General features: G+C 40.4%; 1 protein-coding gene across 6 annotated transcripts in view; it reads left to right on the top strand.

Moving 5' to 3' along the window:
- The window catches only part of CTNNA2 (catenin alpha 2), a 658,570-nt gene extending 632,421 nt beyond the window's left edge, over positions 1-26,149 (top strand). For 3 of the 6 annotated variants that reach the window (XM_065405684.1, XM_065405683.1, XM_065405682.1), the window contains 2 exons: positions 2,576-2,719; positions 25,862-26,149. In XM_065405684.1, coding sequence (XP_065261756.1) covers positions 2,576-2,719; positions 25,862-26,149 — 432 coding nt within the window. The remainder of the gene's footprint in view (positions 1-2,575; positions 2,720-25,861) is intronic. The other 3 variants (XM_065405686.1, XM_065405687.1, XM_065405685.1) reach the window with 1 other exon arrangement.
- Positions 26,150-27,886: the final 1,737 nt, after the last annotated feature.

The raw sequence follows: 27,886 nt of genomic DNA, 5'->3' as shown, positions 1-27,886 counted from the left end.
CATCCAGTTACTCATAGTTACAGTTCTTTGGCACACTAGGAGTAATTTCTCTCTCTTCTGAAATATACTGTCCTGCAAGTGTGTTTAGTTCATTGTAGTAGCTCTTCCTTAGTTCTCCGTTTAACCAAGTTTTATGTATATTCTCCTAAATCAATCCCTCCAAGCCCCTCATTATTGTTTTCCTCTTCTTTCTCAACCAAAGTCTGTCCAATATTGAGTGGCCCAAAGCAGTACACCAGGTGTGGCCTCCACAGTGCAAACCAATAATGCCCTCTCACATTTTCTAATAGTCTATCATCAAACCTAATCTTTCTAGGTATTTATACCTTGCTATCACTATGGGATCTGACGGCCTCATTTTTAATAATAGGTTATTAGTGGAGAATTTATTTGGCCATCACCATCCATTAGAAGGTTCTCTGCTATGGCATTTCCATTTGAGGGTAATATTTAAATGACAATTTGCATCTCCCCACAAAATCTAGTCTTACCGTTCCAACTACTATTTGCTTGGGCCTCAGAAGTTCTGGTGTCTGCTGAAGAGTTTAGATTATGCTCCTACTTCATTTGGCAAAAACAACAATAGTGCAATGGTCAAGACAAAGAATCCTTAATCCTATGGATTTTGATCTGATTGGATTACAGCAGTTACCTTTTACCTCAAATTTAAACCTTTAAAAGCTCAATTTTCCCTGTCCATGTGGCAGATTAGTAATAACACATATTGGTTAGAAAAGGTAACAATGAAGTCTCCACCAATTGATTGAAGATTCACCAAAATGTGGAAAGCCTTTAGCAGCAGGTCATACGGTTCAGATGGACATAGCTCAATCCAGTCCTATTACAAGGCAGAAAAGTTATTTTTCCCTGTTTAAACATTGACATAGCTTAAAGACATTATCCTTTAACCAGGAATCAGTTACAAATCCTAACCCTTAATTCAATTATAAACCTAAATTTACAGCACCCGTCATCACTTTGCATCATTCAGATGCAGCCTAGTTTTGCATTGGGTCCTGAACTCATATTTCGCCTCTAACAGTTACAGTAGCTCTTGCTTAAGATCGGTAGAACAAGCCAGATTGGAGGAACTGATCAAGGTTGTAAGGTTGTTCTTGCTCTTTTTTTTTTTTTTTTAATTTGTACTTTGAATGTTAAAAATTACAAATATGCTGTTTCATTTCCAAATGTAGTGAAAGCTGTTCAGATAAAGAGGAAATAGCCTTGACCTCTGTTATTAGATGAAGTGATTGGTAGTAGGCATTAATCAAAAAGACTTCCTTTTGCTGTAGCAGAAGAGGAGGGAAACCAAAACCAACACAAGCAGAGCAAAGGATGTACATTAATCATTAGTGAAACTGAAAAATAATCCTGGGTAGATTACAATTTACATGATCCTTGTAGCAACTGGGCACCTAAGGGAAAATATTAGTATTTGCTCAGTGTAACTTTATAATTCTGACTCTTAAGAGCATTCCTTATACATCAACAACAACAAAAATCGGACCAGATTCTACCGCACTTGCTCACATTGAGTAGTCCCTTACTCTGGGAGCAATGTGGCTACCTACTGATGGAGGTGCTACTCAATAAGAGTAAGTCTGGTACATTTAGCCCATAGTAAATTTACTAATTTTTTAGCTGGGATGCCTAGTTGGGTTAATAAGAAAATCAAAACTGTAATAGATAATGGGAATATATACTGTAAAACCTGCTTTATGCAGAATTTGATAGAGCAAAATTCCATTTGGAGAGAATTAGAATGAACGTTCCCTTTGTAGACCACAATTCTGGTTATAGGGAAGTTTTTTTTCTCTGAGAGAATTGGCTTCAGTCTAGAAGGTGCCATTGTGTGTAATTCCTAGACTAAAATATACACTCTCTAAAGCTCTCACCTTTGTGTAAATTTGCTGATACTTTAAAGTGTGCTTTGTAAATAAATGTTTGCCCAGCATGTTTACCATTCCCCTCACTTGCTCTCTCAGCTCAGGCAGGCAGGTGAGAGAAAGTTGACTCTCCCTGACCACGTTTGGACTTTCATGCTAGTGAAAGTTCCCTGCCCTCTAATCTGATTTCTCTAAAACAGTTGGCCAAAACTCTCCTCTGACTTGTGTATGGACCAAATTCAACCCTAGTGTATATGTATGTAACTCACATTGAAGTTGGTGGAATTCCAACTGCTTACGTCACCTTTATATGTGCATTCCCAGTGTTTAAAAAGATACACAAAAATGTTATTTTTTAATCCCTCTGCCAAATTCCCTAGTCCACTCTCGTGCAATGAATGTTCAACAGGGTAGCCATTCCTGGCCCTTCTAGTTTTCATCATTCATACAGCACCATAGCTCACTTTTCCCCTCTTAGCAAATTGTTCAGTACTTTTCTTACCTGTAGTAAGGGAGCAAGTGAGAGGAATCTCACAGTGGGGTTACTCACCATGGAAGAGTCCCTGTTTCCTTTACCAAGCATAGCTCCTTCAGCACACATTTTCTCCTCTTCTCCCCTCTGCACTAGGGTACAATATTTCTCTTGCTCTCTCTCTCACTCTCTCTTTTCTGTATCTCTCGGAAATCAGACTGGAGTTCAGAGCACTTTCACTACCTTTTATGAGGTAGAATGTGATGTCATAGATGGGGGCAGGGCTAGTCAACTTTCTACCCACCTACCCACCTGTGCTGAGGGAGCTACGCTTGGGAACGGAAGCAGTGACTCCTCCACGGTGAGTAACCTTGTTTCTAATTTATACCTTCATGTAAAGCTTTGACTGTTTTTGGGCGGGGGGGAGGGAAGGGGAAAGATTTTTAAGAGAGGATTTTGTTTGTTGGTCGGTTTAGTTTTTTGGGGAGGGGTTAAAGTACAGAGCTCACACAAAATCAGTTGCATGTTATTTTTCTAAACTTTAAAAGATGTTTTTCTTCATTTCCCAATCTAGATTGTTGTGCAGACTTTCTCTGAGTTGTAAAACAGTTACCACATTCTCCTTCAGAGATGGCCACATTTTAGTAATGGGTGAAGGGATCCCACTGAATATGGTTCATATCAATTTAAGAGCCCAATCCTGGTCCCCTTGAAATCAGTAGCTAAACTTCCATTGACTTCACTGGTGAAGAATCAGGCCCTTACTTTGTAAAGTGCTTGGGATTAAAGGTGCTTTATAAATGGAAGATATTGTTATTCCTGTATTTATTATTATTATTATTAACTGTGTAGATATGTCTACTTTTTTAGGATAGACGGAACATTTCTTTTCTCCAGATCTTCTATATTTTTTTTTTTCTGCTTAATTCTAAATATGTGTATGCCTACTTGCTGACATCAGCCCATTTTTAAGAACCTTTCTACAAAAAAATATTAAAAAGGAGACAAAAACATATTAAGAAAACGATGTAAGTCCAAAACACATGATTAACATTTAGACGCAAACTAGACACAATCTTTGAAATTCAAAGTCAAAGCTTCAGAATGCTGTAAATTAATGTAGTAGCCGAATGAGCTCTAACGGAATATCCTGGCTTTGCTGGTTTGTGTTACAGCCCTTATGTTATTTAAACATAGCTTTTATATTTAATAGTTCTTAAAGCTTGCTTTTCTTTTCTTGGGTCCTGGTATTACTACTTGTGTGTGTTTTCCCCCCCTATATCCCTCAGCATTTTAGAAAGACAAGATGGACTGCAAAGATCTTTTACTCTTGTTCTGCCTCTTGGCTACTATTAAAGCTGTCACAATGTCAGAGCTCTCTTACTAAAGGGCAGAAGAAGGGTCATGTGAGGATTTTGGCCTCTAGGGATGGCAGAGATATTGCTCTTCTTGTTCATTTAAAGCTCCTTCCCAACTCTGTGTGGGGCCTTATCATATCACAGTGAACGGTACTGGAAGGTGGTAATGCATACTCTATAAATCAAAAGACAAAGAGAGCATGATCATAGCCTTTTCAACCTAAGTGTAATTTAGTCTGATGGATGACATACTTTTTTTCAGATGACTGGATAGCTCTGAGGAATTGGGTACAAGATGCAGAATCTTCCATCTCTAGGTCACTGGCATATATTAGACATGCAGTGGGATCAGTGCATTTGTCACTTGAAGGCTATGGAGGGTTGGTTCCCCAAATATATCTTCCAAGATAAATGAGGGGGGGGGGGGGGGGTCCACAGTGGGCCAACCAGTGGATGGGGTTTGAATGAAGGACAGTAAAGGGATGGACATGCAAAGTGACACAACCCTAAGCAACAACAAATCAGGCAGATGCCTATGGCTAGTCATAATAACAAATTTCTGTCAGTACTATCCCAGGATTATAATGGACACTGCAGCCTGAAAGTGAAAGGCTAAATAGCCTATTACTAATCTACAGTGCTATCCACTTCCCCTGTTCAATTATTTTATTGGCAAATATGCTAAAGACAATAAAGAAATTGGGAGTACAAAGTACTTATATTCCACACTGCATGGAATAAAATATTTATTCTGTCATTGGCAATATTTATTTTACTTTCTGGTATTTGTACATGAAAGTTACATACTTAAAGTAAGGTAAAAAAAAAAACCCAAAAACGGTGGTCCAGTTTTTTTCACTGATCTCATTTAGTGTGTAATATGGGGACTGTAACTGCAGCAAGCTGAGCAATTTGTTCCAAATATCCGCTCTTTGAACTAGTTAATCCTTCCCAACTTCTTTTACGAATTGAAAATTACTTGACAATACTATTTATTAAAAAAAATGAAGGCACACATCCAAGTTTGTCTTGGATCAGTTTGGCACTCACACTGGCTAGCAGTGTAAGAACAAAAGAATTACTCAGGTTTATCTATACATGTATGTGAAGCAGATAAACACACAGAAATCCTATGTGACTTCCTCAAGCACATACTGCTAAATTCTGAGTAGCAGCTTAATTATATGGCTTCAACTGCATGAATCCACACACATTATCAGTGTGATTAATGGGCATCCCTATGATTCCCAAATCCTCAACACTTGCCAGTCTGAACTCTCTCAGAAGTTGAATTAGAGGCTTCTTGGCTAGAAATGACTGTTATCTCCTCCTTTTCCTTTTATGATATTGGGAATGAGGGAGGAGTTGTGAAATTGTGAAATGCTCCGTCTGTTCAAAAACTGTCAGCTGGCAGATGGAGGATCATCATTCTGCCCTCGTTTGCATTTTTTAGAGTGGTGTAACTCCATCGACATCAAATGTGTTACTCTTGATTTATCCCTGTTTCACTGAAAAGAGAGTCAGACCCATAGCAGTCGGGGAACCCTTCATGTTGGTTTAAATCACAATTCTTTTAAATCTTGTCCTGCGGTCACTTGAACCACTGGTAAAATGTTAAACCATAGCTGGCTAAATGCCAGTGGTCAGAGGAACCAGGAAGGAGACTATGACCACCTTCATACCCTAGACTTTTTATCTGTAGGAGAGTCCTCTCTCAAAGGCATTAGCCAATCAGTCATCTGCCAGACTCACTTAACTAATAACTAATAATGCTACTTTGCATTTTCACAATGTATCTCATTTGAGTATCCCAAAGAACTTTGCAAACAATGTAGCCTCACAAAACCCATGGCGGAAGGGTAAATGGCTTGAACAATGCCATCATAGCAAGTCATGGGCAGAAAGAAATCCATGGAGTCATGACTCCCAGTCGTGCTTTAAACCATTAGGTCCTCAGATAATTTTTGAGACACCTACCTTCCCTATCCAGGTCTCACCAGTTCCCAGTCTGCACTCTCCCTGGCAAAAAAGATCAAAACAACGAGAGCTAGTGGGTGGGGGTTGGACGGAGGATACCAACAATGAAAGGATGCAGCACTTGTACTGTATAAAACATCCCAGTTGACCACAAGTTCTGAAGATTGTATATCTTGTTGTTCTGAGAGCATCTTCTGAGTTATAAAAACTTCATCTTTTTCTGTCATTGCCATTGTTACTTAGTCGACCATTTCCATCATAAACCTGGTTGTATCACTGCTGGAAGCTGGTCCAAACAAGAGAATCTGGTGAAAGATGGTGATTCAGCAGAGCAAGGCTTCTAACAGCAAGAGCAAATATAAGAATTACATTTAATTTACACTACGTTAAATTTACATGAAAGAAGTAGGATGAAGGGAAAACAATAGTAATGGAGGTGACAGGATCAGACAAAGGAACTGAGGCAATAAATGAAACACATAACAATATTTCATCTTGTTATAAGCAACAGAGGGTCCTATGGCACCTTTAAGACTAACAGAAGTATTGGAGCATAAGCTTTCGTGGGTGAATGCCCACTTCATCAGACACAAGTGCGTCTGATGAAGTGGGCATTCACCCACGAAAGCTTATGCTCCAATACTTCTGTTAGTCTTAAAGGTGCCATAGGACCCTCTGTTGCTTTTTACAGATTCAAACTAACACGGCTACCCCTCTGATACTTGTCAGCTTGTTATGGATTCCACCAAAACATTTGGCCAAAAAAAAAAAACCACAGCCCAAGGGAGAGAAACCATGTTAATACAGAGGCATCTGATAGCTTCGCCCTCACGTAAATTCTACCCTGAGCTATCCTTATTACTTCTTCCCCAGACGTTAGTTGCAGAGTGCAGTATATGGGAAGTACTCATGCTAATAGAATTAGTGCTGCAAAAGAATTCTTGCCAACTCATTAGAAGTGGCACCAGAGTCACCACAGTATTCTCCAGTAAAATTAGAAATAGCTTCAGAGTCATGGCCATCATTTGCCAACACCATTAGCAGAGATATCCAGGATAGCAACTTGGATTTACAGAAGCCCATCACTAAATATTAGCTGCTCAATTGATTACACTGGGAACGTTGCTGACAAAGAAGATTTAAAGTATAAGAGGTATCAATCTGCTTAGGGTCTCATAAGCAAGGTTGAACATTTAGAGGCAACACCAACCATGTTCTCAGTGACATGCTTAATAGCCTTGGAATGTACATGAAAAAAATATGAGGTTGGGGATGGAATGGGGCTTTTGGAGAAATGGAGATCATCTTGTACCCAGGTCCAGGCAAAAGTTTAAAAATATTTTGCAAAGAACATTTATCGAAATAAACCAGTGATCTTGGAGCCATGAGATCTTGGTGAGTTTTCACACTTTTGTAGCATTTTACAAACATTAACTAATTAATAATCACAACACCCCCATAAGGTATGTAATTATCTTCATTTGGCAGTTTGGAAAAATAAGACAGAGAGATTAAGGACAACAATTTCAAAAGTATCCACAGATGCTGTTTGCCATAATTCTTGGCCTGTTTAATTGGAGACAACAAGGAACTGATTTTTTTCAGAAGTGCTAAGCACCCTCAGGATTCACTTACTGAACTGGGTGTTGTGGGTTCTCAGTAGGTCTCAATAATTAGACCATCAGTTTAGGCATCCAAAAATGAATTTACCCATATGGAAAAGGCATTTTAAATTATTTTGGTCTAATTGTATTGACCAAGGCCACAGAAGAAGCCCATATTAGAGTCAGAATTAGGACGCAGCAGTCACTTCTTCTCGATTCTATGCCTAGGCCACTGGACCACACTGTCTTTATCATGCTCATGAATTATTCCTTTTTGAGGCCAGACACTGAAAGAGATTCAGAGCAGAGGAAGTGGCTCAGATTCAGACAGCTGAGAAGGCTGTCGTTGGTAGCATTTCATGCAACTCTGCCCCCATAACCATGAAAAATCATGGATCCTCCACAAAATGAAGAGACACATGGCTATGGTTTTCACAGATACCAAATACTAGCTCTAGGGAACTGTACAGAGAACCATAAATAACCCCAAATCTGTAGATACACCAGGGTTGTCTTCACAAAGGAAAAGGCTTCCTTTTATTTTCCCTTTTTAAAGTAGAGGCTGAGATTAGCTGTGTAACATTACTAGGTGATTATAAATTGGAGAGAAGGATTGGAGGGAGGGTTGCATTATTCTGCATATATATAGAAATGAGTGTCCCAAGGATATTTAGTACAAAAAATCTTAAAGCATGTGAATTACCCAGACTGCATTGTAAGTACCTTTGCATTTGTTGTTAAAGTTCCTTTCAAGATTCTGATGCTCAGAATAAAACTTTGACCAAATGAGTTATGATTTCCTAATGTAACTCGGTAACATAACATGTAATTGCTAAAGGAAATGGTGTTGAACCAACCAAATCTGATGAATTGTTAAATATCTATTGATGCCAAATATGTGATTATTGTCCTCTAGCACTTGTCTTGAATGACCTCTCTTGCAAATTCTAAAAGTTGGCCAAATGGAGCATTATTCACTTAAATCCTAGTCCTGCAAACACTTTACATTTGTAACTGTGACATTGAGCTCAATAGGACTACTCCTATGGGTAAAGTTATTCAGCTGTATAAACATTTGCAGAATTGACATAAGTGATGAAAAAGTGTCTTTGGTGTCTAAATTGGGCTTAATCCTGCTCATTTTACTCATTCAGGTAATCCCACTGAGGCCACCAAAATTTGACATGTACAAGACTACTCTTGAGAATAAAATGAGTGGGGATTGGCTTATTTTACTTCCCCTTGTTCTTTGTTCTTTCTTGGGATATCTACTGAATTTGTAACTCATTTGTTTGTGTTTTAATTTATTTGCAAAGTATCCAGAAATTCCAAACTGCTTCTTTTAAGGAGTAAAATGGCCAATAGTATCTACATAATGAGCCACTTTATATTCACAAATAACATATTCGGTGATTGACCAGAATCTTCACATAACCTGTAACATGGCTACGCCTGTGCTGAAAAATTGAGTTATGCATTTGCTAGCTGACGGACTATCATATCAACTGGAATATTAGATCCTCTACTACTACCTGTGTGATCATATTTCATGTGGTCAGGACTTCTTTTCCTTCTTCCTTTTGCTATGGGCCCAGTCCTGCAAGGTTGAGCTCACTGAAATCAAAAGAAATCTTTCCATTGATTAGGTCTTGGATCAGGCCTTGAATGCTCTCACTGACTTCCGTGGAAATGGAGGGAACTCAACATCTTACAAGTGTTCAGCACTTGTGAGTTTTATACAAGATGCAAAATATTAGTTGGCAAGCAATGAAACACCATGCCAGTATAGAAGCAATGAACTGTTGTTCTGCCAATATCTGCCATTCAGCAATGCTATTACATCCTATTCATTTCAGGACTGAATGTGATTGATGGTTTTGGTAAGCTCCCCTGAGGAAAACCATGTATGCCAGCAAAGTCATCCTCAAACTCTTCTTATGTTGACCTGGGCAAAGGCAACCTCAAGCATCTGAATTTAGTTAGGAAGCAATTTGCCTTGGAATGTGAGATATCATCTCAGATGAAGACAGGAAGATAACACATACACAGAGGTTCTGACAGTCTTACAAATGGAAAAAAAGTTGGACAGTCACACTTTTTTAGCAATATAGATTGAAATGCCACATTGTCCTGTTTGATCACACTGACAAAATCACGAGCAACAGCTGTGGCTAACACACTCTTATGAAAAGAAATGTGCTAGTCTATGTGCTTTATTGATGCCATTGTACTGAAAGTCCATTGCACTTTGTGTCTGATAGTTACCCTACTTGGTGTTGATTGTGCAATAACCAATCAACATGAGTCTTTTCCAAATATCTCCAGGTAAGACAGTAAGGAAAAACATGCACTGTCTCTCTAGTTGCTGTACCTGTTCTCTGGATAAATAAGCGAGACTGGTCTCCAGGGTTGGCAATCTAACACCTTTATAGAAGCATTACATTCACTTGGAAAAATTGAAATATAAAAAAAATCTAGATATATTTGTTACATCCTTAAACCTTCTCACAAAAGGCATACAATACAAAATTCAACCCAGGAGGAGACAAATCAATAGTATTGACCAGCTACCCTATATCGAACTCTTATAGATGTAATAGCAACTGAATATGAAAGCCTGCACTTTCTTTCATGCATCTGACATAAATGGGTGCTCAGATTCAGGAGGGTTAGTGAAGAGACCTGGCTGTGGGTTTTATATACGATCTCAGGTTCAGGAGATGTCCAGTATCAAAGATGGACTGATTTGTGTGTATTTGTCTGCTTGTGAATCCCAGCATAAAATGTTTTATGAAGTTCTGGCTGCATGCAGACCACTCACCTGAATTTTTACCTAACTGCTTGTTGGATCATTGGATTCTCAAGAAACTTTTCATTCTGGGCAGCTTCAGTATCCATGCTGACAATGCATCTTCTGTGATAGGTTGGGATCTTGTGCCTTCTCCAAAGTATTGTTTGACTCAACCACTCTAGGAGACGTAATCTTATTTTATTTTTGTGATGGGACCTTCATCCTCTCCTCCACCCTGTGATTAGGTCTTTTCCTCAAACCAGATGTAGGAGGGACTGTGTCTGTTATCCATCCACAGACACTAAAAGATCCAGCTGAGACGGCAGAATGGTTTCGAGGATTTTATTGTTGTAACATTAGATTGTACAAGAAATTGGATGCCTTTGCAAAGAGAGTTGAAGTGTTCTGCAATATGTGGATAATATGAACTCATTACATTTAAAGAAATGGCTTTGTAGTTTTCTCATGTGTGATCTACTCGTTTGCTGTATTTTTAATGCAGATGTCAAATACAAACTTTCTAATATAGTTACACTGGGTGTGACAGGGCGTTGTGCAGGAACTCCTGAGCCACCCTCTGTCACCCCTGCTCCAATTAAGGGAGGTAAATTGGAGCTGGCTAGAGAAACCTGCACCTGTTTGCAAAGGGGAAATAGCTGCCAGCCTAATTAGGCTGGGGCTGTATAAAAGGCTCAGAGGAAGGAAGCCAAGGGAGGCAGGCAGAAAGGAGGAAGCCAGGGAAGGGAAGGAGCATGGTACCTCTGCCCTTCTGGGTCCAGGGGTTAAGAAGTCCTCAAGGCTGGAACCCCCAAGCTGTACCTGGTGAGAAGGTGGTGGGATGGCATTATATAAATAAACTGCACTGGTGCCTGCTGAGCTGGAAGGTCTTGGAGCGGTTTTTGGAGCAGAGAAGAGGCAGGACCAAGTGGGACCCTACTATGCCCTGTTACACTCGGATAAAAAAACACTGCATCCCAAATAGAACCCTCATCCACATGTCCAGTTTCACTGCCTCCCACGCCACTCTAGTTAGTTAGAAATGTCAGATATTTCCCCCATTGCTTTAAGACTACTGAACCAACAACACAAGGATCTATATCCCTGCTTCCTGTGGGATTTATGCCAGATGCATGGAAGAAAGTACAGTTTCTTAACATTCAGTTCCTATCAGGATGAAAAGAAGCCAATAATAATAATACTTACATAGCTGTAGCTGGACAACATTAAAAACTCAGTGGCTTCCATTTGGCTTGTGTTCCATATTTTCATTTCAAGTGTTAAAATTTATGCTCTCATGATACCTCATTCAAAGGCTAAATGCTGACAATTTGGAACATCAGCCATTGACATAAGAATGGTATTTTGAGAAAGCAATTTTCAAAATTTCAGCTGGAATGGAATTACTGCTAATGGATGACTGCTAAAGCACATAAATCTGATCCTTTGTGCTACAACAACAGGCCTTTCTTACTCTAGATTCTATAATTTGAGAAAATGTGCAATAGGGACCAATCCTGCACTGTCAGGGGCATGGTCTAGCTGACCCAATCAAGCAAAGCTGCTGTAAAGTGTCCTAACTCCATTGAAATGAGCTACATTGAGTTACTCCAGCTATGAATCTGGCCCAATATATTGTTCAGTGCTAGAATATAGGGGCCAGATTCTGATGTAAGGCCATATCGACACTAAGAACATTTTACTGATATAGCAATACCACTATTGTGCTTTTTTTTAAACTGGTATAGCAATACCACTATACTGGAGGGCTGCATTAGAAGAAAATGGTTTATGAATCAACCAACAAAAGACGGAATACATGCAAAGCTTTATTGAGAGGGACAATGAGAAGCCAGTATAATTAGATGGTACAGAGTTAAAGTCTGTGCAACAATTTAAATACCTCAGTTCAGTGTTGAGCCATGCGAGGACCATGGAGCAGATATTAGGGGTCACATGAAGAGCGCTTGGTGCAAATGGAAGGAGTTGACAGGAGTTCTCTGCAATAAGAATATGGCAAGTAAGCTAAAGAGCAAAGTGTATAAGACCATAATTACACTAGCCATGACATATGGGTCAGAAAGTTAGTGGATGAATGAGAGAAGAACAACTACTTCATACTGCCAAAATGAGAATGCTTAGGTGAACACTAGGAAGACAAGAGTTGATGGATGGGGTCACACAATGAAATGGTATGAGTTATCATGCAGGTGGCCCCCATCATGGAAAAGCGGAGAGAGTATCAACTAAGATGGTTGGGTCATGTGAGACAATGAGACATGGGGTGTGTTGGTCAGAGAGTATCAGATCTAGTAGTCATGGGACAAAGACCAGGAGGAAGAATGAGAAAAAGGTGGTTTGAGATGCCAAAGTAGGACATGAAGAAAGTTGGTGTCAGCTTGGACAAAGCAGTCAACAGGAGTGCTTGGACCTGAACAAGAGCTGCTGACCCCAACTAATAGGACAAGGTGAAAGCAAGAAAAAACACTACCAGCAAAGTGCTCCTAATATGGATGCAGTTATACCAGCAAAACTGCACTTTGTACACATGTGATTAAACCTCCCCCAACAAGCAAAACAAACTGTACTGGTAAAAGTGCAGCTTTGCTGATATAGCTGTGTCTACACTAGGGACCTCCATCGGCACAACTACATTAGTCAGGGATCATACCTCTTCACTCCCATGACCAACATAACTGTGCCGACAGAAGTCTGCATTGCAGACCTGGGCTAAGTTACACTAAATCCATTGTATTCTGGATTTAGGCCTTAATTCAGCAAGGTACTTAAACACATACCTAAGCTGAAGTGAGTGAGTAGTCTTATTTGAAGTCCCCTTAAAGTTAGCAATGTGCTTAAGTACCTTGCTGAATCAGGGCCCTGCATCAGTATAAATAAAATCAGAAGGGGATTTCACTGGGGTCAGTGTGGCCGTGGTATTAGTTGTCTGTGATATACGGGAAGTCAGACTAGATGATCTGGGTGATCCCTTGTGGCCTTAAACTTGATTACTTTAAAGGAACATCTACACTGCACACTCCTTTCAGTGGCATGCAGAGTACATACACGATATTCCCTCCTAGTACAGGGCTAAATATCAGTGTAGACAGTGAGAGAGTTCTTAGATGAGCAAAGACACACCTTGACCCTGTGGGTATGTACCCAGGTATATACCTTACATGGCTCTCTATTTGCCCAAGCAGTGCCTTCCCTGCTGACACTGCTGTTTTTAGCAGTGTAGTGTCCTTCTGCCTACTCACTTCTGGAGTCTTTCCTCACTGCATTGAAAAGATCCTACAGAGGGGAAAGACTCCAGCAGTGTGGAGGCAATGGAGAAAGGCTCCTGCAGCTCCCTGTGGCAGGGAAAAGCTCTGACAGCTCCCTGCAGCAGGATAAGACTCCAATAGGAAGGAGGTGCCCGAGCCTTTCACCACTGCAATGAAAAAACTCCAGCAGCTGGGAAGGACTTTGGAAGTGGGGAGGCAGTGGGAACATGCTCTGGCAGTTCCCTGCTGCTGAGCCTTTCCCCACTGCCTCGTCCCTGCTTTCACTAACACATATAGCTACACGCTGCAGTTTTTGACGCAGCCGCTTTTGATTGTGGAATGTAGCTAAACATACCCTACCTGCTGCTGCAAGTGGTATGCAGTGTACAAGTAGCATAACAGTGAAACATGCACTACCGATTACCTCCACACACAAGCTCCATCTTAAATTAACACTTTAAAATATCTTCAAACTTTCTAGTTCACTACCATTTGACCATTAGGGTTTAAGACCTTTTCTACTGGATGACCATTTGGGGCTGGATTCATATCTGATACTTAAAATAGGTTTAACTTTGATATAAACAAGGGTCCTGATTTTTCAAACAGGTAATCTTTATCTCTGGGTAGTTGCAGAGTGTAAAAACAAAGTGAAAGTTTTTAGGGCTGATGTGAACATTTTTGTTAACTTTTAGGATCATTCACATGGCAGCCTTTAACCATCAGGAGTTATGGGTCAACTGGGTTGATTTAAAATTAATTTAATTAAAATTATGTATTATTGACCTATTATTATAGATAGTTTTTGAAGAAGTAATAAATATTATTCTATCTCTTCATTTAGCTATTAAATGTAATTTAAAATGTAGCTAAGTTCAGTGAATATCTTCTATTATATTTATCTCTAGATATTTTGTTTTCACAAATTAAATACCTATTTATATTAAATAGACATTTTTATACAAAGAAAATAAAATGGGATCTATTTTTTTTCTTTTTTGGCAATTAATATTGGTCAAAGTGATTTACTCAGCAATACAAATGCATCCTCCCGGTCTCTCTATATCGTGTGTGTTTGCCTCTGTGTGTGTCTTCTTTTATTAGAACACTACTTATAGTTTTGGATATTTTCATAATGAAACTGGTAACCAACCAAGTTCAATGTAAGTCTCTTCTCAAAATGGCAATGATTCATGTTATATGGAGGAGCTACCCATAATTCTTGGTACGTTTGTCTGTTTCCCATTATGATGAAAGAAATGGTATGAAAAACCATGGTAAGGATGCAGAATGTGTTCAATATAACTAAGTCTGCTTGGGAGTCCCTATGGTTTACCTACCTATAATTGAAAAAAATGCAAATGGCAACAAGCAATCAGTGGATTGGCAAGTTATGAAACACAGCTACCTACCTAAATGAGTTAAAATGTCAACATGTCAAGAGGAGTAAGTTAATTACAAACCAATGGGAAAATAGCAAGAAAATGGGGAATATACTTTGTTGTCTCTAGGTAACCATGAAACCTTTTTAACATCAGTGTCATGCCCACATTCCAGTTTGGATAATAGCATTTTGCTTACCTACAACACATTGCCACATAGTTTCAACTGATTAATGCATTTTACTTTTCTTCAGGTCCTGGCCCCAGATCCAGCAAAGCACTTTATTACATTGACTTCAGTGGAATTCCTCATGTGCTTAAATGAGTTGGTGGATTGGGGCCTTAGCCTGTTGTGTAGTGTTACTTTTAAACAACCCAGAGATGGTTGCATTTGAGTCCTGGGTGTAGTGATTCCTATATTGGTTGTCATTAATACGTACTTGTAAAACCCTAAAATGCTTTCGGATGGAAACCACTACAGAAATGTCAGGTAGCATTACTATAATTGTGAGAAAAAATATACATTTATTTATATAGGATTTGAAAAAAATTATCTCCCACTGATCTAACTCGCCCACTACACCGACTTAATAACTCCACCTCCACAAGAGGCATAGCACTTAAGTTGATGTCGTTAGGTTGATGCAGTGTCAATGTAGACATTGTGTTGCTTACGTCGACCGTTGACTCCTTTCAGAAACCATCCCACAATGCTCCACACTGGCAGCTAAATTGGTGCAAGTGCTTCTGGTAAGGACACACACCACCTACAGAGGGCGCATAGTGCAGATATGTAAAAACTGATTCAATTACTTCGGTAGCTGTACGTTTAAGTCACTTAGGTCAACTTAATTTTGTAGTGTAGACTTGCTCTTTGCCTTAAGACACAGCTCTGAGCAAGGGCTGTTGCAGAAGGTGAGCTGCCACAGCAGTAGCTCCAGGAGGCATTATTCCTCATATGCCTTTCTGAGTCACAATTCCTCCCTTGTTTCCTGCCAGCTCCCAGGGGATACTAATTTACTGCTGATCTGTACCAGAAGCTAATTGGCCAGTACTACCCCTACAACAATGGGTGGAATGGATCCAAGGTTCTATCCATTTCACACTTCTTCCTTGCTACTTGGTACGGGGAGGAAGAAAGCAGATGCATAGCACTGCTTATTTCTCTGCATCCAGGTCCTGTTAGCCAGAGTCGGGGTGTAAGAGGGTCCTGCACAGTTATGTAATCAAAGTCTCAATCTAGCCCTTACACTGCTGTTCAGTGACTATCCCAATGGTGCTGTTGTAACATTTTAAAATATATGATCACCAAGAATAATAATAATAATAATAATAATAATAATAAAAAAACTAACCCGATAAAGCCAATCAGACTGAACAATAACCATTAGTACTAGTAGTAAAAATTAATAATTCATACATTTTAAAGCCTAAAGGGACCACTGTCATTCTCTAGTCTGACCTTTTGCATAAGACAGGCTACAGGACTTTCCAGTATTAATTCCTGCTTCAAGTCCAGTAGCTGTGATTGAACAAATCTTTTTGAAAAACATCCATCCTTGATTTAAACGTTTCCAGTAATGGAGAATCAACCACAAGCCTTAGTAAGTTATTCCAATGGTTAGTTATTCTCACTGTTTAAAATTTACATTTCATTATGACACTGAATTTGTCTAGTTTCAATTCTGGCCATTGTATCTTGTTACAGCTTTGTCTGCTAGGTTGAAAAACCCTTTATTATCAAATTTCTGTTATCTACGTAGATATGTATAGACTGATCAAGTAACCCCTTACTTAACCTTCTCTTTCTTAAGATAAACAGATGGAGCTCTTTGAGTCTTTCACTGCAAGGCATATTTTCCAGTGCTTTAATCATTCTTGATGATCTTCTGTTAATCTTCTCCAGTTTATCAACATCCTTCTTGAATTTTGGACACGAGAACTGGACACAGTATTGCAGTGATGGTCACACCAATGCTGAATATGGAGATATTACCTCTCTACTCTTCTTCAATATATCCCTATTTATACATCCAAACATTGCATTAGCCCTTTCAGCCACAGCATCCTTCAGGAAGCTCATGTTTAGCTGAATATCCATCAAGTCTTTTTCAAAGTCACAGCTTTTTGGGATAGAGTCCCCCACGCTGTAGGTATGGCCTATATTCTTTGTTCCTAAACATATGACCTGACATTTGGCTTTATTGAAACTCACTTTGCTTGCTTGTATCAGCATGTTAAGCAATCCAGATCACTATGTATCAGTGACCTGTGCTCTTCATTATTATTTGTTTCATCTGAACACTTTATCAGGAATGATTTTGTTTTTTTCCAGGTCACTGATACTAATATTAAATAGTGTAAGACCAATAACAGATGCCTCCGGGACCCCATTACAAACACACCCACTCAGTGATGATTCCCAGTTTACCATTATATTTTGAGACCTATCAGCCAGGTTTTAAACCATTTAAATTAACCTTTCTGGTTTTGTATTATTCTGTTTTCTTAAACAGTTGTGTAGAGCCGAGTCATATGCCACACAGAAGTCTAGGTGTACATTAATACTATTACCTTTATCAAACAAAATTAAAATCTCATCTAAAAATTATATCAACCTAGTTTGGAAAGATTTATTTTCCATAATCCCATGTTGATTGTCATTAGTTATATTACCGCCTTTAATTCTTTTTAATCAAGTCCCATATCAGTCATTTCATTACTTTACCCAGGACTGATTGCAGGCTGACAGGTCTGTAATTACCCGGGTCATCCCATTTACCCTTTTAAAATATTGGTACTCTATTAGCTTGCTTCCAGTCCTCTGGAAATTCCCCAGTTATCCAAGACCTATTAAAAATCAACACTAATGGTTGGGAGTGCTCCTCAGACAAATCTTTTCATAGAACCATAGAAATGTAAGGCTGAAGAGGATCTTGACAGTTCCTGTAGTGGAGCCCCCCCCACCACCACCACGCTAACACAGCATCAAGTAAACCTATATAATCCCTGGCAGATGTTTGTCTAACCTGTCCTTAAAAAACCTTCAGTGATGGGAATTCCACAACCTCCCTTGGAAGCCTGTTCCATTATAGAACTATCCTTATAGTTAGAAAAATTGACATAATACCTAACCTAAGTCTCCCTTGCTTCAAATTAAGACAATTACTTCTTGTCCTATCTTCAGTGGCCCTGGAGAACAATTGATCACAGTCCTCTTTGTAGAAGCCCATAACATTTTTGAAGACTTTTTTCAGGTCCCCCTTCTCAGTCTTCTTTTCTCAAGACTAAACATGCCCAGTTTTTTTCAACCTTTCCTCATAGGTCAGGTTTTCTGAACCTTTTATCACTTTTGTTGCTCTCCTCTAGACTATCTCCAATTTTTCCACATCTTTCTTAAAGTGTGGCATCCAAAACTGGACACAATCCTGCAGCTGAGGCCCCACCAGTGTCAAGTATATCGGGACAATTGCCTCTTGTGTCGTAAATAGGACTCTCCTATTAATACACCCCAGAATTATATTAGCCTTTTTAACAACTACATTACATTTTTGGCTCATTTTCAATATGTGAGCCACTATGCCCCCCACCCCCAGCAGTACTAGTGCCTAACCAGTTATTCCCCATTTTGTATTTGAGCAGTTGGGTTTTTTAATTCAAAACTGTAGTACTTTGGACTTGTCTTTATTGAATTTCATCTTGTTGATTTAAGACCAGTTCTCCAATTTGTTGAGGTTATTTTGAATTTGAATCCTGTCCTCCAAAGTGCTTGCAACCTCTCCCAGCTTAGTATCATCTGCTGATTTTATGAGCAGACTGTTCATTCCAGTACACAAGTCATTAATGAAAATACTGAATAGCACCAGACTTATGATGGACCCCTGCTGGATTCTACTAGATACGTCTTCCCAATTTGGCAGTAAACCATTGCTAATTACTCTTTGATTATGCTCTTTCAACCAGTTATGCACCCATCCATAGTAATTTCATCTAGACCACATTTCCCTACTTGGTTTATGAGAATGTTATGTAGGAGTGCGTCAAAAGCCTTACTAAAGCCAAGATATATTATGTCTACTGCTTCCACCCTATCCATTAGAACAGTAACCCTGTCAAAGAAGGAAATTAGATTAGTTTGATATGATTTGTTTTTCCTCAATCCACTTTGCCTATTACTTATTACCCTTTAATCCTTTAGATGCTTACACATTGATTTTTAATAATTTGTTCCAGTATCTTTCCAGGTATTGAAGGTAAGATGACTGATCTAAAATTCCCCAGATCCTCTTTGTTTCCTTTTTAAAGTTGTTTGCCTTTCTCCAGACTCCCGGTACCTCGCCAGTCCCCCTTAAGTTCTTTAAGATAATCGCTAATAGTTTGAAGATTGATTCAGGTAGTTCCTTAAGTACCCTAGCGTAAATATCTTCAGGACCTGCTGACTTGAATACATCGGTGTATCCAACTATTCTGTAACTTTTTCTTTTCCTATTCCAGTGACACAACTTTCTCACCAAAGGGAGAAAAAGATGAGCACTGCATTGAAAAAGCACATTGGATTGTGAAAGATCAGGGTTCCCTTCCTTCTGCTAGCTCCACTCTCTCTCCTTCTCTAAATCATAGGGTGACTGCTGGAAAGAAAATGCTCTTCCTTTTAAAACTGAGTCATGATTTTCCCCCCATTAAGGATGTAATAAAAGGAAGAGGGAAAATTCTTCTATGTTTTCATATTGTTGGGGAAAACATTAGCAGTCTTCCCTCCCCCCCCCCCTTTAGTTTTGTAACTATTGCTTTTTTTTTTATTCAGACACTTCTGATTATGGTGTGTCTGTAAAAGAAGCAAAACATCCTTATTGCCACAAGACTCTGGAAAATTCTGCCTCTATTTCAGGGAAAATATATCACAGCATATAAGCTGATCACACATCCCTCAAAGCCTTATGCAGTTTTTTACACCTGAAATTATCTTCTTGGCAGATAATAGGCTCTGCTGCTCCAGTTCTCTAACCTTGCATTCATTAATTGCAAAGTTAGCTTGTAGCAAAGTCTTTTTTTTCCGAATGATTTGTGCCTCCTCTTGGGTAGATGGCTGTTTTAACCTGAATGAATGACCAGGCACCAGTGGAATGATTCCAAGTTTCTTTAAGAATTGTGATTCCTTCCCCACCCCTCTTTGCTGTTGAAGTTTTATGGCACAATAGCCTACGTTTATCATTTATGACTTAGAGGGCTTTTTCCCTAAATGAAAGCAAAAAGTGATCCAAATAGCAGAACTCTTGAAAATATATCACTTGTATAGCTTGTCAAAAAGACTGTGTTAGCTATTATCACAAAGGGTATCATCACATTAATAATTCCCTTTCCATTGCTAGGGAGTGGAGTTTGCTTTCTGTGTCCGCACAATAACATCCTACTGTTGCTTTTATTTTCAGTGTTAATTTCCCCTTTTCAGTTATCAGCATTACATATTTGGGAAAGTGTGTGTGTTTCTGTGCCCAGATTGTGTAGGAAATTAATACATCAAGCTCCTGATTCACTATTGCATCTGCTCGGTGCCAGTGTACTCTGCTGATTTCAACAGGCCAGTTTAAAACTGAAGTACTGCAGTGGCATAGCAAGGCCTAAAAGTGAATTGAAGTGATGCTCATTCGGATTAATTCTTCTCTGCTGAACCAAACTATAGGCCAGGACCTGGAGGCAATAAGGAACTCACTTAGGTGGCCAAATTGGATATGGGGGATAATTATGAGCAGGTTTGGTGGACATTCAGGACCTAATAATGGTAGGGGCTTTTCATGTCTCTCATAAGCTTTCAGCGCGTGGAGACATATTAGAATGTAAATAAATATTAAGACCAATGATTGGGTGTCTGGAACTCATCCTTAGATTAGTACTGGTGAGGATGAGCAGCCCTTTAATAACCAGTTGAAAAGGAGGGACAGGTGATTAAAGAGGCACAAAACTAAGTGATATGATTTTCTGAGGTGCTGAACAATGGGAGACATCATTGGAAGCCGCAGGTGTGCTCAGCATCTTTGAAAATCAGGCCACTTTTTTAGGTATCCTGGGGTACATCTACACTGCAAAAACAAACCCTGTAGCAGTGAGTCTCAGAATCTGGGTCAACTCCTTGGGCACCCATAAAGGCTAAAAATAGTAATGTAGATGTTCCCGCCCAGGCTCTGAGATGACCCAACACAGACAGGCTGGGTTTCAGAGCCCTGGCTTTGGCCTGAGCTGGAATGTTTACCACACTACTATTTTTAGCCCCATAATGTGAGCTCTGTGAGCCCGAGTCAGTTGAACTGGGCTCTGAGACTCACTGCCATGGGTTTGTTTGGTTTGGGTTTTTTTTGCAGTGTTGACATACCCTAAGGCCCTGGTCCTCGCACACTTATATGCATGCTTACCTCTAAGCATGTGAATAGGCCCGTTGGCCCCCATGGAATTACTTACATGCTTAACTGCATGGGGTAAGTGTTTGTAAGGTCAGGCTGTAAATATGGATTTAGGTGCCTAACTTTTGAAGTTTTGAAAATGCTTCTCTTAATGATTCTGTGCTTTAGTTCACACCTTCTCTAAACTGCCTATAATCCTTCCCTCCTCAAAGATTTGTCATGAAAATTAAAGTTTGTCAGGCTCTTTGAATTATGCAGCTGAAAGGAGTTCATGGGAGCTCAAAGTATTTTGGCTGTCCCACATTGATTGATTACAAAGGAAATGCTCCTTGACTATATCACTATATATACTGTATCTATGCATGGAAGTTTCAAAAAGAATCATTTCAAAATGAATGTTTGACTGTAGCCCTCAGTCATAACTTAAAATACCCTAATTTAATAGAGATCTGTTATTTGCCAACAAACACATAGACCGCATTATAAATCGGGCAGTGGTTTGGGTATAGTATAATGGGTCGCCCCATCTCAAAAAAGATATATTGGACTTGGAAAAGGTTCAGAAAAGGGCAACAAAAATAATTAGAGGTATGGAACGGCTGCCGTATGAGGAGAGTTTAATAAGACTGGGACTTTTCAACTTGGAAAAGAGACGACTAAGGGGGGATATGATAGAGGTCTATACAATCATGTGGAGAAAGTAAATAAGGAAGTGTTATTTACTCCTTCTCATAACACAAGGACTAGGGGCCACCAAATGAAATTAATAGGCAGCAGGTTTAAAACAAACAAACGGAAGTAGTTTTTCACACAACCCACAGTCGACCTGTGGAACTCCTTGCTGGAGGATGTTGTGAATGTGAAGACTATAACAGGGTTCAAAAAAGAGCTAGAGAAATTCATGGAGGATAGGTCCATCAATGGCTATTAGCTAGGATGGGCAGGGATGGTGTCCCTAGCCTCTGTTTGCCAGAAGCTGGGAATGGGCAACAGGGCATGGATCACTCAATGATTACCTGTTCTGTTCATTCCCTCTGGGACACCTGGCATTGGCCACTGTCAGAAGACAGGATACTGGGCTAGATGGATCTTTGGTCTGATCCAGTATGGCCGTTCTTATGTTCTTATGTTCATAGGCGCCAACTTTCTCCGGTGCCGGTGGGTGCCCACGCCTCCCGCCCCTTTTCCCGCCCCTGGCCACACCCTGACTCCACCCCATCCCCGGCCCTGCCCCCCATTCAAACCCCATCCCCTCCCTGCCACTATTGGATCCCTTCCCCAAATCCCCGCCCCGGCCCCACCTCTTCCCCCAGTGCACCGCGTTCCCCCTCCTCCCCCCAACCTCCCTGCCCCACAAATCAGCTGTTTCATGGCGCAAGCGCTGGGAGGGCGGGGGGAGAAGCAGGACGCGGCGGCGCGCTCGCGGAGAAGGTGGAGGCGGAGGTGAGCTGGAGCAGGGGGGTGGGGCGGCGCCACGGGGAGCTGCCGGTGCGTGCTGAGCACCCAGCAATTTTTTTCTGTGGGTGCTCCAGCCCAGGAGCACCCACGGAGTCAGCGCCTATGCTTAGGTTATGTTAGCTAGTCTCCATCAGCATGGTTTTGATGAAAGCTCAGTCAATATGTTTTGCCCTTCCAATGACAAACCACTGGCTTCAGCTTTGATTTAATGGCCTAGCAGAGGCATTGAAAAACCTCAAATCAGGTGCTACAAATATGCATCTGACTGTTAGGGCTCATCAGCAACAAAGGGTGGCACAAAAGGAAGCACACAGAACCAAAAGTCATTGCAGGCAGAGAGGGGGGAAAGGAGCAAGAAAGTGTAGGAATGCAGCATGACAAGTTGTGAGAGCCAATCACTCTTCCACCCGAGGTAGTAATCTCAGGGGATGGCACAAATGTACGAATGGGGCAGTGAAGTACCCATTGACAATGTGGAATACAAAGTAAACAGTGCAGTGAACATTTTCTATTACACATGTGAAGTGCAAAAGGTCTGAAATAGGGTGCTGGTGAAGAGCACACTGATGTTTTTTATATGTAAATCACTCCCACTGCATTTTACAAATCTGGATGCTGTGTAGATATCATCTAACTGGATTTTGGAGGCTCCATTCTTGTGCAGAGCAGGGACGGTAGAATCCTTGTGTCTCCGTCTCCATGGAGAAGCTGCAGAGTGTGACTCACTGCTGGCAGTGAGGGATCCCTCTTTTCCTGCCTCTGCTTCCTTCTGCTTTGTGAATTCATTTGCTCTCTCACACATCCTCCAGGCCGCTGGAACATTGTTAATAATACTTCGACGCTGCCCATTCCCACCTCCCCTTTCTATTCTTGGAGGGGCGGGTTTCTTTCTGGTTATATTTTGAGCGTGTTGATTAGGGCAACATCCTTGCTTATATTTAGTAACACAAAGAGTTTTCATAGTGCCCATGTATTCTGCATATTACATGTTTGATGTTGCCTTTGTGTGTATTTTGCCTTTTAAAATATATATGCAAATTGTTGTGAAAGATGAAAATGCATCACCCAAAGCTGGGGCTGGAGGGAACCCAGGAAGGGAAGAGGCGCATTAGGAATATTGTGAAATTGACTGGGAAAGTAGAGTAGGACAGAAGCAGCGCTATGGTAAGTCGTCTCATCTGACATAGTCCCAACAAGCCTGAAAACACTGTTATTTTAGCAGAAAATTAAACCTGTTGGAATGAGGACCTGGTTGGTTTAATAACAAGGAACTAACCCCACTTTTGCAGTGTTTTGGAAAGAACTATTGGGACATGGTAACTTGAGCCCCAGTTTAGCAAGTCACTTAGGTCCAGTTCCTCAAAAGTATTTTGGCATCTAATTCCTATTGATTTAACTCAATGGAGTTCGGCACCTTAATACGTTTGTGGCTCTGGGCCTTAGGGCCAGATTTTCAAAGATTTATAAGCACTTAAAGATGCAGATAGGGGTCTACGGCTAGATCTACAAAGGGGATTTAAGCTCAACGACTAACTTCAGGTGCCCTGCAACCTAGTGAAATCTTCAGCCCCAAATCAGGTGCCCAGGCTCCCTATACAAGGTACATAGAGAGTTAGGGATCGGCAAGAGGGGAGTCACAAAAGCCAACAATCTTTGTGGGGAGCCATCTAAGGGAGCCAGTAGGAAATGCTGAGGAGATGGGTGTGGCTTACGCTCTGCCCCTCAAAGGAGCAAGGCTCCTAAATCTGCTCAGAATTCACAGCAGTGAACCTTCTCCTAGAGTTAGCCATACAAACTAAATGAGCCCTTTCTTGCAAAAACCACCAGGCTACAGAGTCAGTCTCATTGTCTCTCTGGCCCAAGCAGCAGTTATTTACTTACACAAACTGGAGCAGCCTCCATAGGAGATTGAGACCTGCCCCGGGATCCTTCATAGCCCGGTGATGGAGGAAAATGCTAAGTCCCTGCTCTACATCAGGCAGAGTGGGGATTTGAACCTAGATCTTCAACAGCCTGGGTGAGTGAACTGTTGGGTAAACCTCCTCTGGGCTGCGTTTTGTGTGGAGATTTGATCCCATACATGTGCTCTAAGGCATTTTCAGTGCACGCTTACCAGATCAGGCCCCACAGGTAAGATAAGTGGGGGGAAAGCCTAGATTGTAATCCCCCTGTGGCTTAGATGGGAGCTAAACACCAAGCAGCTCAGCGATGGCAATGTGCACACACACTGCCAGAAATTTAGGCACTGTGAGGATTTTACTGGCAGAAATTTAGGTGCCTAGGAATTTGGGGCACCTCCAGGGTTGTCAATTAGGAGTTTGAGGATCTGCATCAGTGGTGGGCAACCTGCGGCCCCCGGGTAGAATCTATCATTGTGACACCATTGTTTTACGTACTCATATAATTGTGAAATCTACGCTCAACTACTTTGTCTTTTCTGCTTCTTGAGGGTTTCACAACCTTTTTTAAACTATTCAGGTGGGATTCCCCAAAGGGTTTAGCATGAGCTTAACTCTCCCAGGGATATCAATTGGTGTTTTACACTGACTATGTGGGAGCAGTTAGGCTAAAGGTGAGAGTTTGGGGAAATCCCACCTGACCTGTTTTATTGTCCCTCGCAGTTAAAAGTAAGGGCTTGTACAGACTGCCACTTATGTCGGTATAACTTAGGTCGCTCCGAGGTATGATAAGTCACCCCGTGAGCGACATACATTACGCTGACGTAAGCGCCAGTGTGGAAAGTGCTCAGTAGTCGGGAGAGCTTCTCCCGCCCATATAGCTACCGCCTCTCATGGAGGTGGTTTTATTATGCCGACGGGAAAGCTCTCGCCCGTCGGCAGAGAGCATCTTGAGCAGATGTGCTACAGTGGCACAGCTGCCCTGGTGCATCTGCAGCGCTTCTAGTATCGACTAGCCTTACATTGTTAGAAGTTTGGTGAGAAGTCACTTTTGAGAGGGATTTATGTAATCGAACCTCTCACACACACAAGAGAAACAACTTTTTTTCTTTTGAACTGTTTGTAAAGTTAACGTAGAGTATCACGTAGCTTCTATGTAGCTGGCAGTCCAATTCAGTGCACATTACTGGTGGTCTGTACCCGGGACACCTGTGCTACAAACCAGGGTGTATCCTGTACAGAGATTGTTCTTTTTGTATAATATTCTGCTGGCCTTCTGCAAGAAAATCTAATCAGACCTGAGAGTATATATCAAATCCTTCTGGAGGTGAGTTCAGCAATAACCCCATCATATTTCATTCTCTTTTCTATCCACAGCTGGACAGCGCTACGTCCCTCATCCAGGCAGCTAAAAATCTGATGAACGCTGTGGTCCTTACTGTGAAAGCATCATATGTGGCTTCTACGAAATATCAGAAGGTCTATGGTACAGCTGCAGTGAACTCACCTGTTGTATCTTGGAAGATGAAGGCCCCCGAGAAGAAACCCTTAGTAAAGAGAGAAAAGCCAGAAGAATATCAGACACGAGTGAGAAGAGGTTCCCAGAAGAAACACATTTCCCCAGTACAGGCTTTAAGTGAATTTAAAGCTATGGATTCCTTCTAAAACACTAGGCTTTACCAGGAGGGTTTTATATTCCTTTTTGTATGCATACCTGCCGACTTGTATGCGTCTGGCATGGGGGAAAAAACTAATGAAGCAGTGTCAATTTGCATGCAACCTGAGGCTCTATTAAAGTAATTAACAATCTGCAACCCATGAATGCAGACCAATCTATTCTGATGTTACATGGAGTTATCCCAAGCTTACTTTTTTAAACTATAGCCTAAAATTGGCCAAAAAATTTTCACCTCAAGTGTGGGGGTAAATAATAAACTGAAAAGCAAAACTTTATGCATGCAAGAAACATTAAGTTGGCAGGTATATTTAAAAGAAAAAACCTGGAAGTGTAATGGTAGACCATAAAGCTCGTATTGCTTCTGTTACAGTGCAAAAATGTACTAGCCAATATGCTTAAATGTGTGGCCCAATAATTAAACAATTTAACTTTTAAGTCATCTTCATCATAGTATGTGAATTTTGAACAAGGATAAAGACTAATCCATTTTAAAAATGCTTCCTTTAATCCATATTTTATTCTTTATATTCTAGTAGTGGTTATGACTATGCTCATGTTTCAATTAATCCCATTAATATGGAAAAAAGTTTTACTTTTTGCCAATTGAATTCTTTATGGTGAAGTATGAAGCACAATATGGTGATTGACATTGCCTTTTATATTATTATTATGTTATTGTTAGAAATAGAAGACCTGGTGGTGGAATGCTTAGACACAGAAATTGATTATGTGAGAATTTAGAGGCAAATATGTAGGTGTAGCTTGGATTACAGGTATCTAATATACCATTGTAACCACTAAATCTCAATAAACTCATTTAACCTTGGAATCCTGGGTATGACTTCTGTCTTTTAATGCACAGATATCATTCACCATGGCCTTCAGATGAAAATCAATTTATTTTGCATTCACGTGTCCATTTTGGGGGTGAGGGAGACAAAGTAGTGTATTGTGTACTCACTTTCCCACAACAAGGAAGGGGAAGGGTGCAAATCCGGCTTGCAGCATGTATGTGAGATAAAATTCTGTGATTCTTCAGTTGAATACCCTCCTATCAAGTGTATAGAAAACCAACCAAACAATTGCCCCAGACAGATTCTTTCATGTAATGTGGCAGAAAATATTTGATGGGTTTCAACCCTGAAGCAGCTACACAGTAGTTAATTTGTACTGAATTTGTAAAGCTCTATTTAATGTAGGTGTCGGAGCATCTGGGAGATCATTTTAACATGCCAGAACTGTCTACACATTATTGTACTGAAAAATGCATCATTAACTTATATTCACTTTACAGCCTAAGAATTGGTTGAACTGCATTAATTGGGTTAATATCAGTATAACAAGGTTTTCCCTCTATTTGAATGTAGGACAATCAGCATGAAAGTATTTTTGTTGGAATTAATTGTTATTTCCTAGAACTTAATAGAGCATTCCTGACCTCTCATGAAAGAGCATGAAATAAAATTTGTATTAATCTGGGGCAGAGTGAGTTATACCGTACATGGCATTTATCTGCTTTATATGATTTTGAGAGATGAGTTAGTATGTTTGCCCAGGATATATTGGTTGGACATATGCCGTTGTCTGTTAGAACGTCAGTGCAACACAACAGCATTATATTGCTTCCTCACATACAGACTGAATGCATTAAATACCCTTCAGTCACACCACAAGGAGAAATAAGAATTCTCTTTGGCTATGTTATTTGTCTAGTGCCTAAAGAC

This window comes from Emys orbicularis, chromosome 5, assembly GCF_028017835.1.
Source record: "Emys orbicularis isolate rEmyOrb1 chromosome 5, rEmyOrb1.hap1, whole genome shotgun sequence".
In the NCBI taxonomy this organism is placed as follows: domain Eukaryota; kingdom Metazoa; phylum Chordata; order Testudines; family Emydidae; genus Emys; species Emys orbicularis.
Note: the sequence above shows the minus strand (reverse complement) of the source record. Positions and strands in the feature narration are given on the sequence as shown.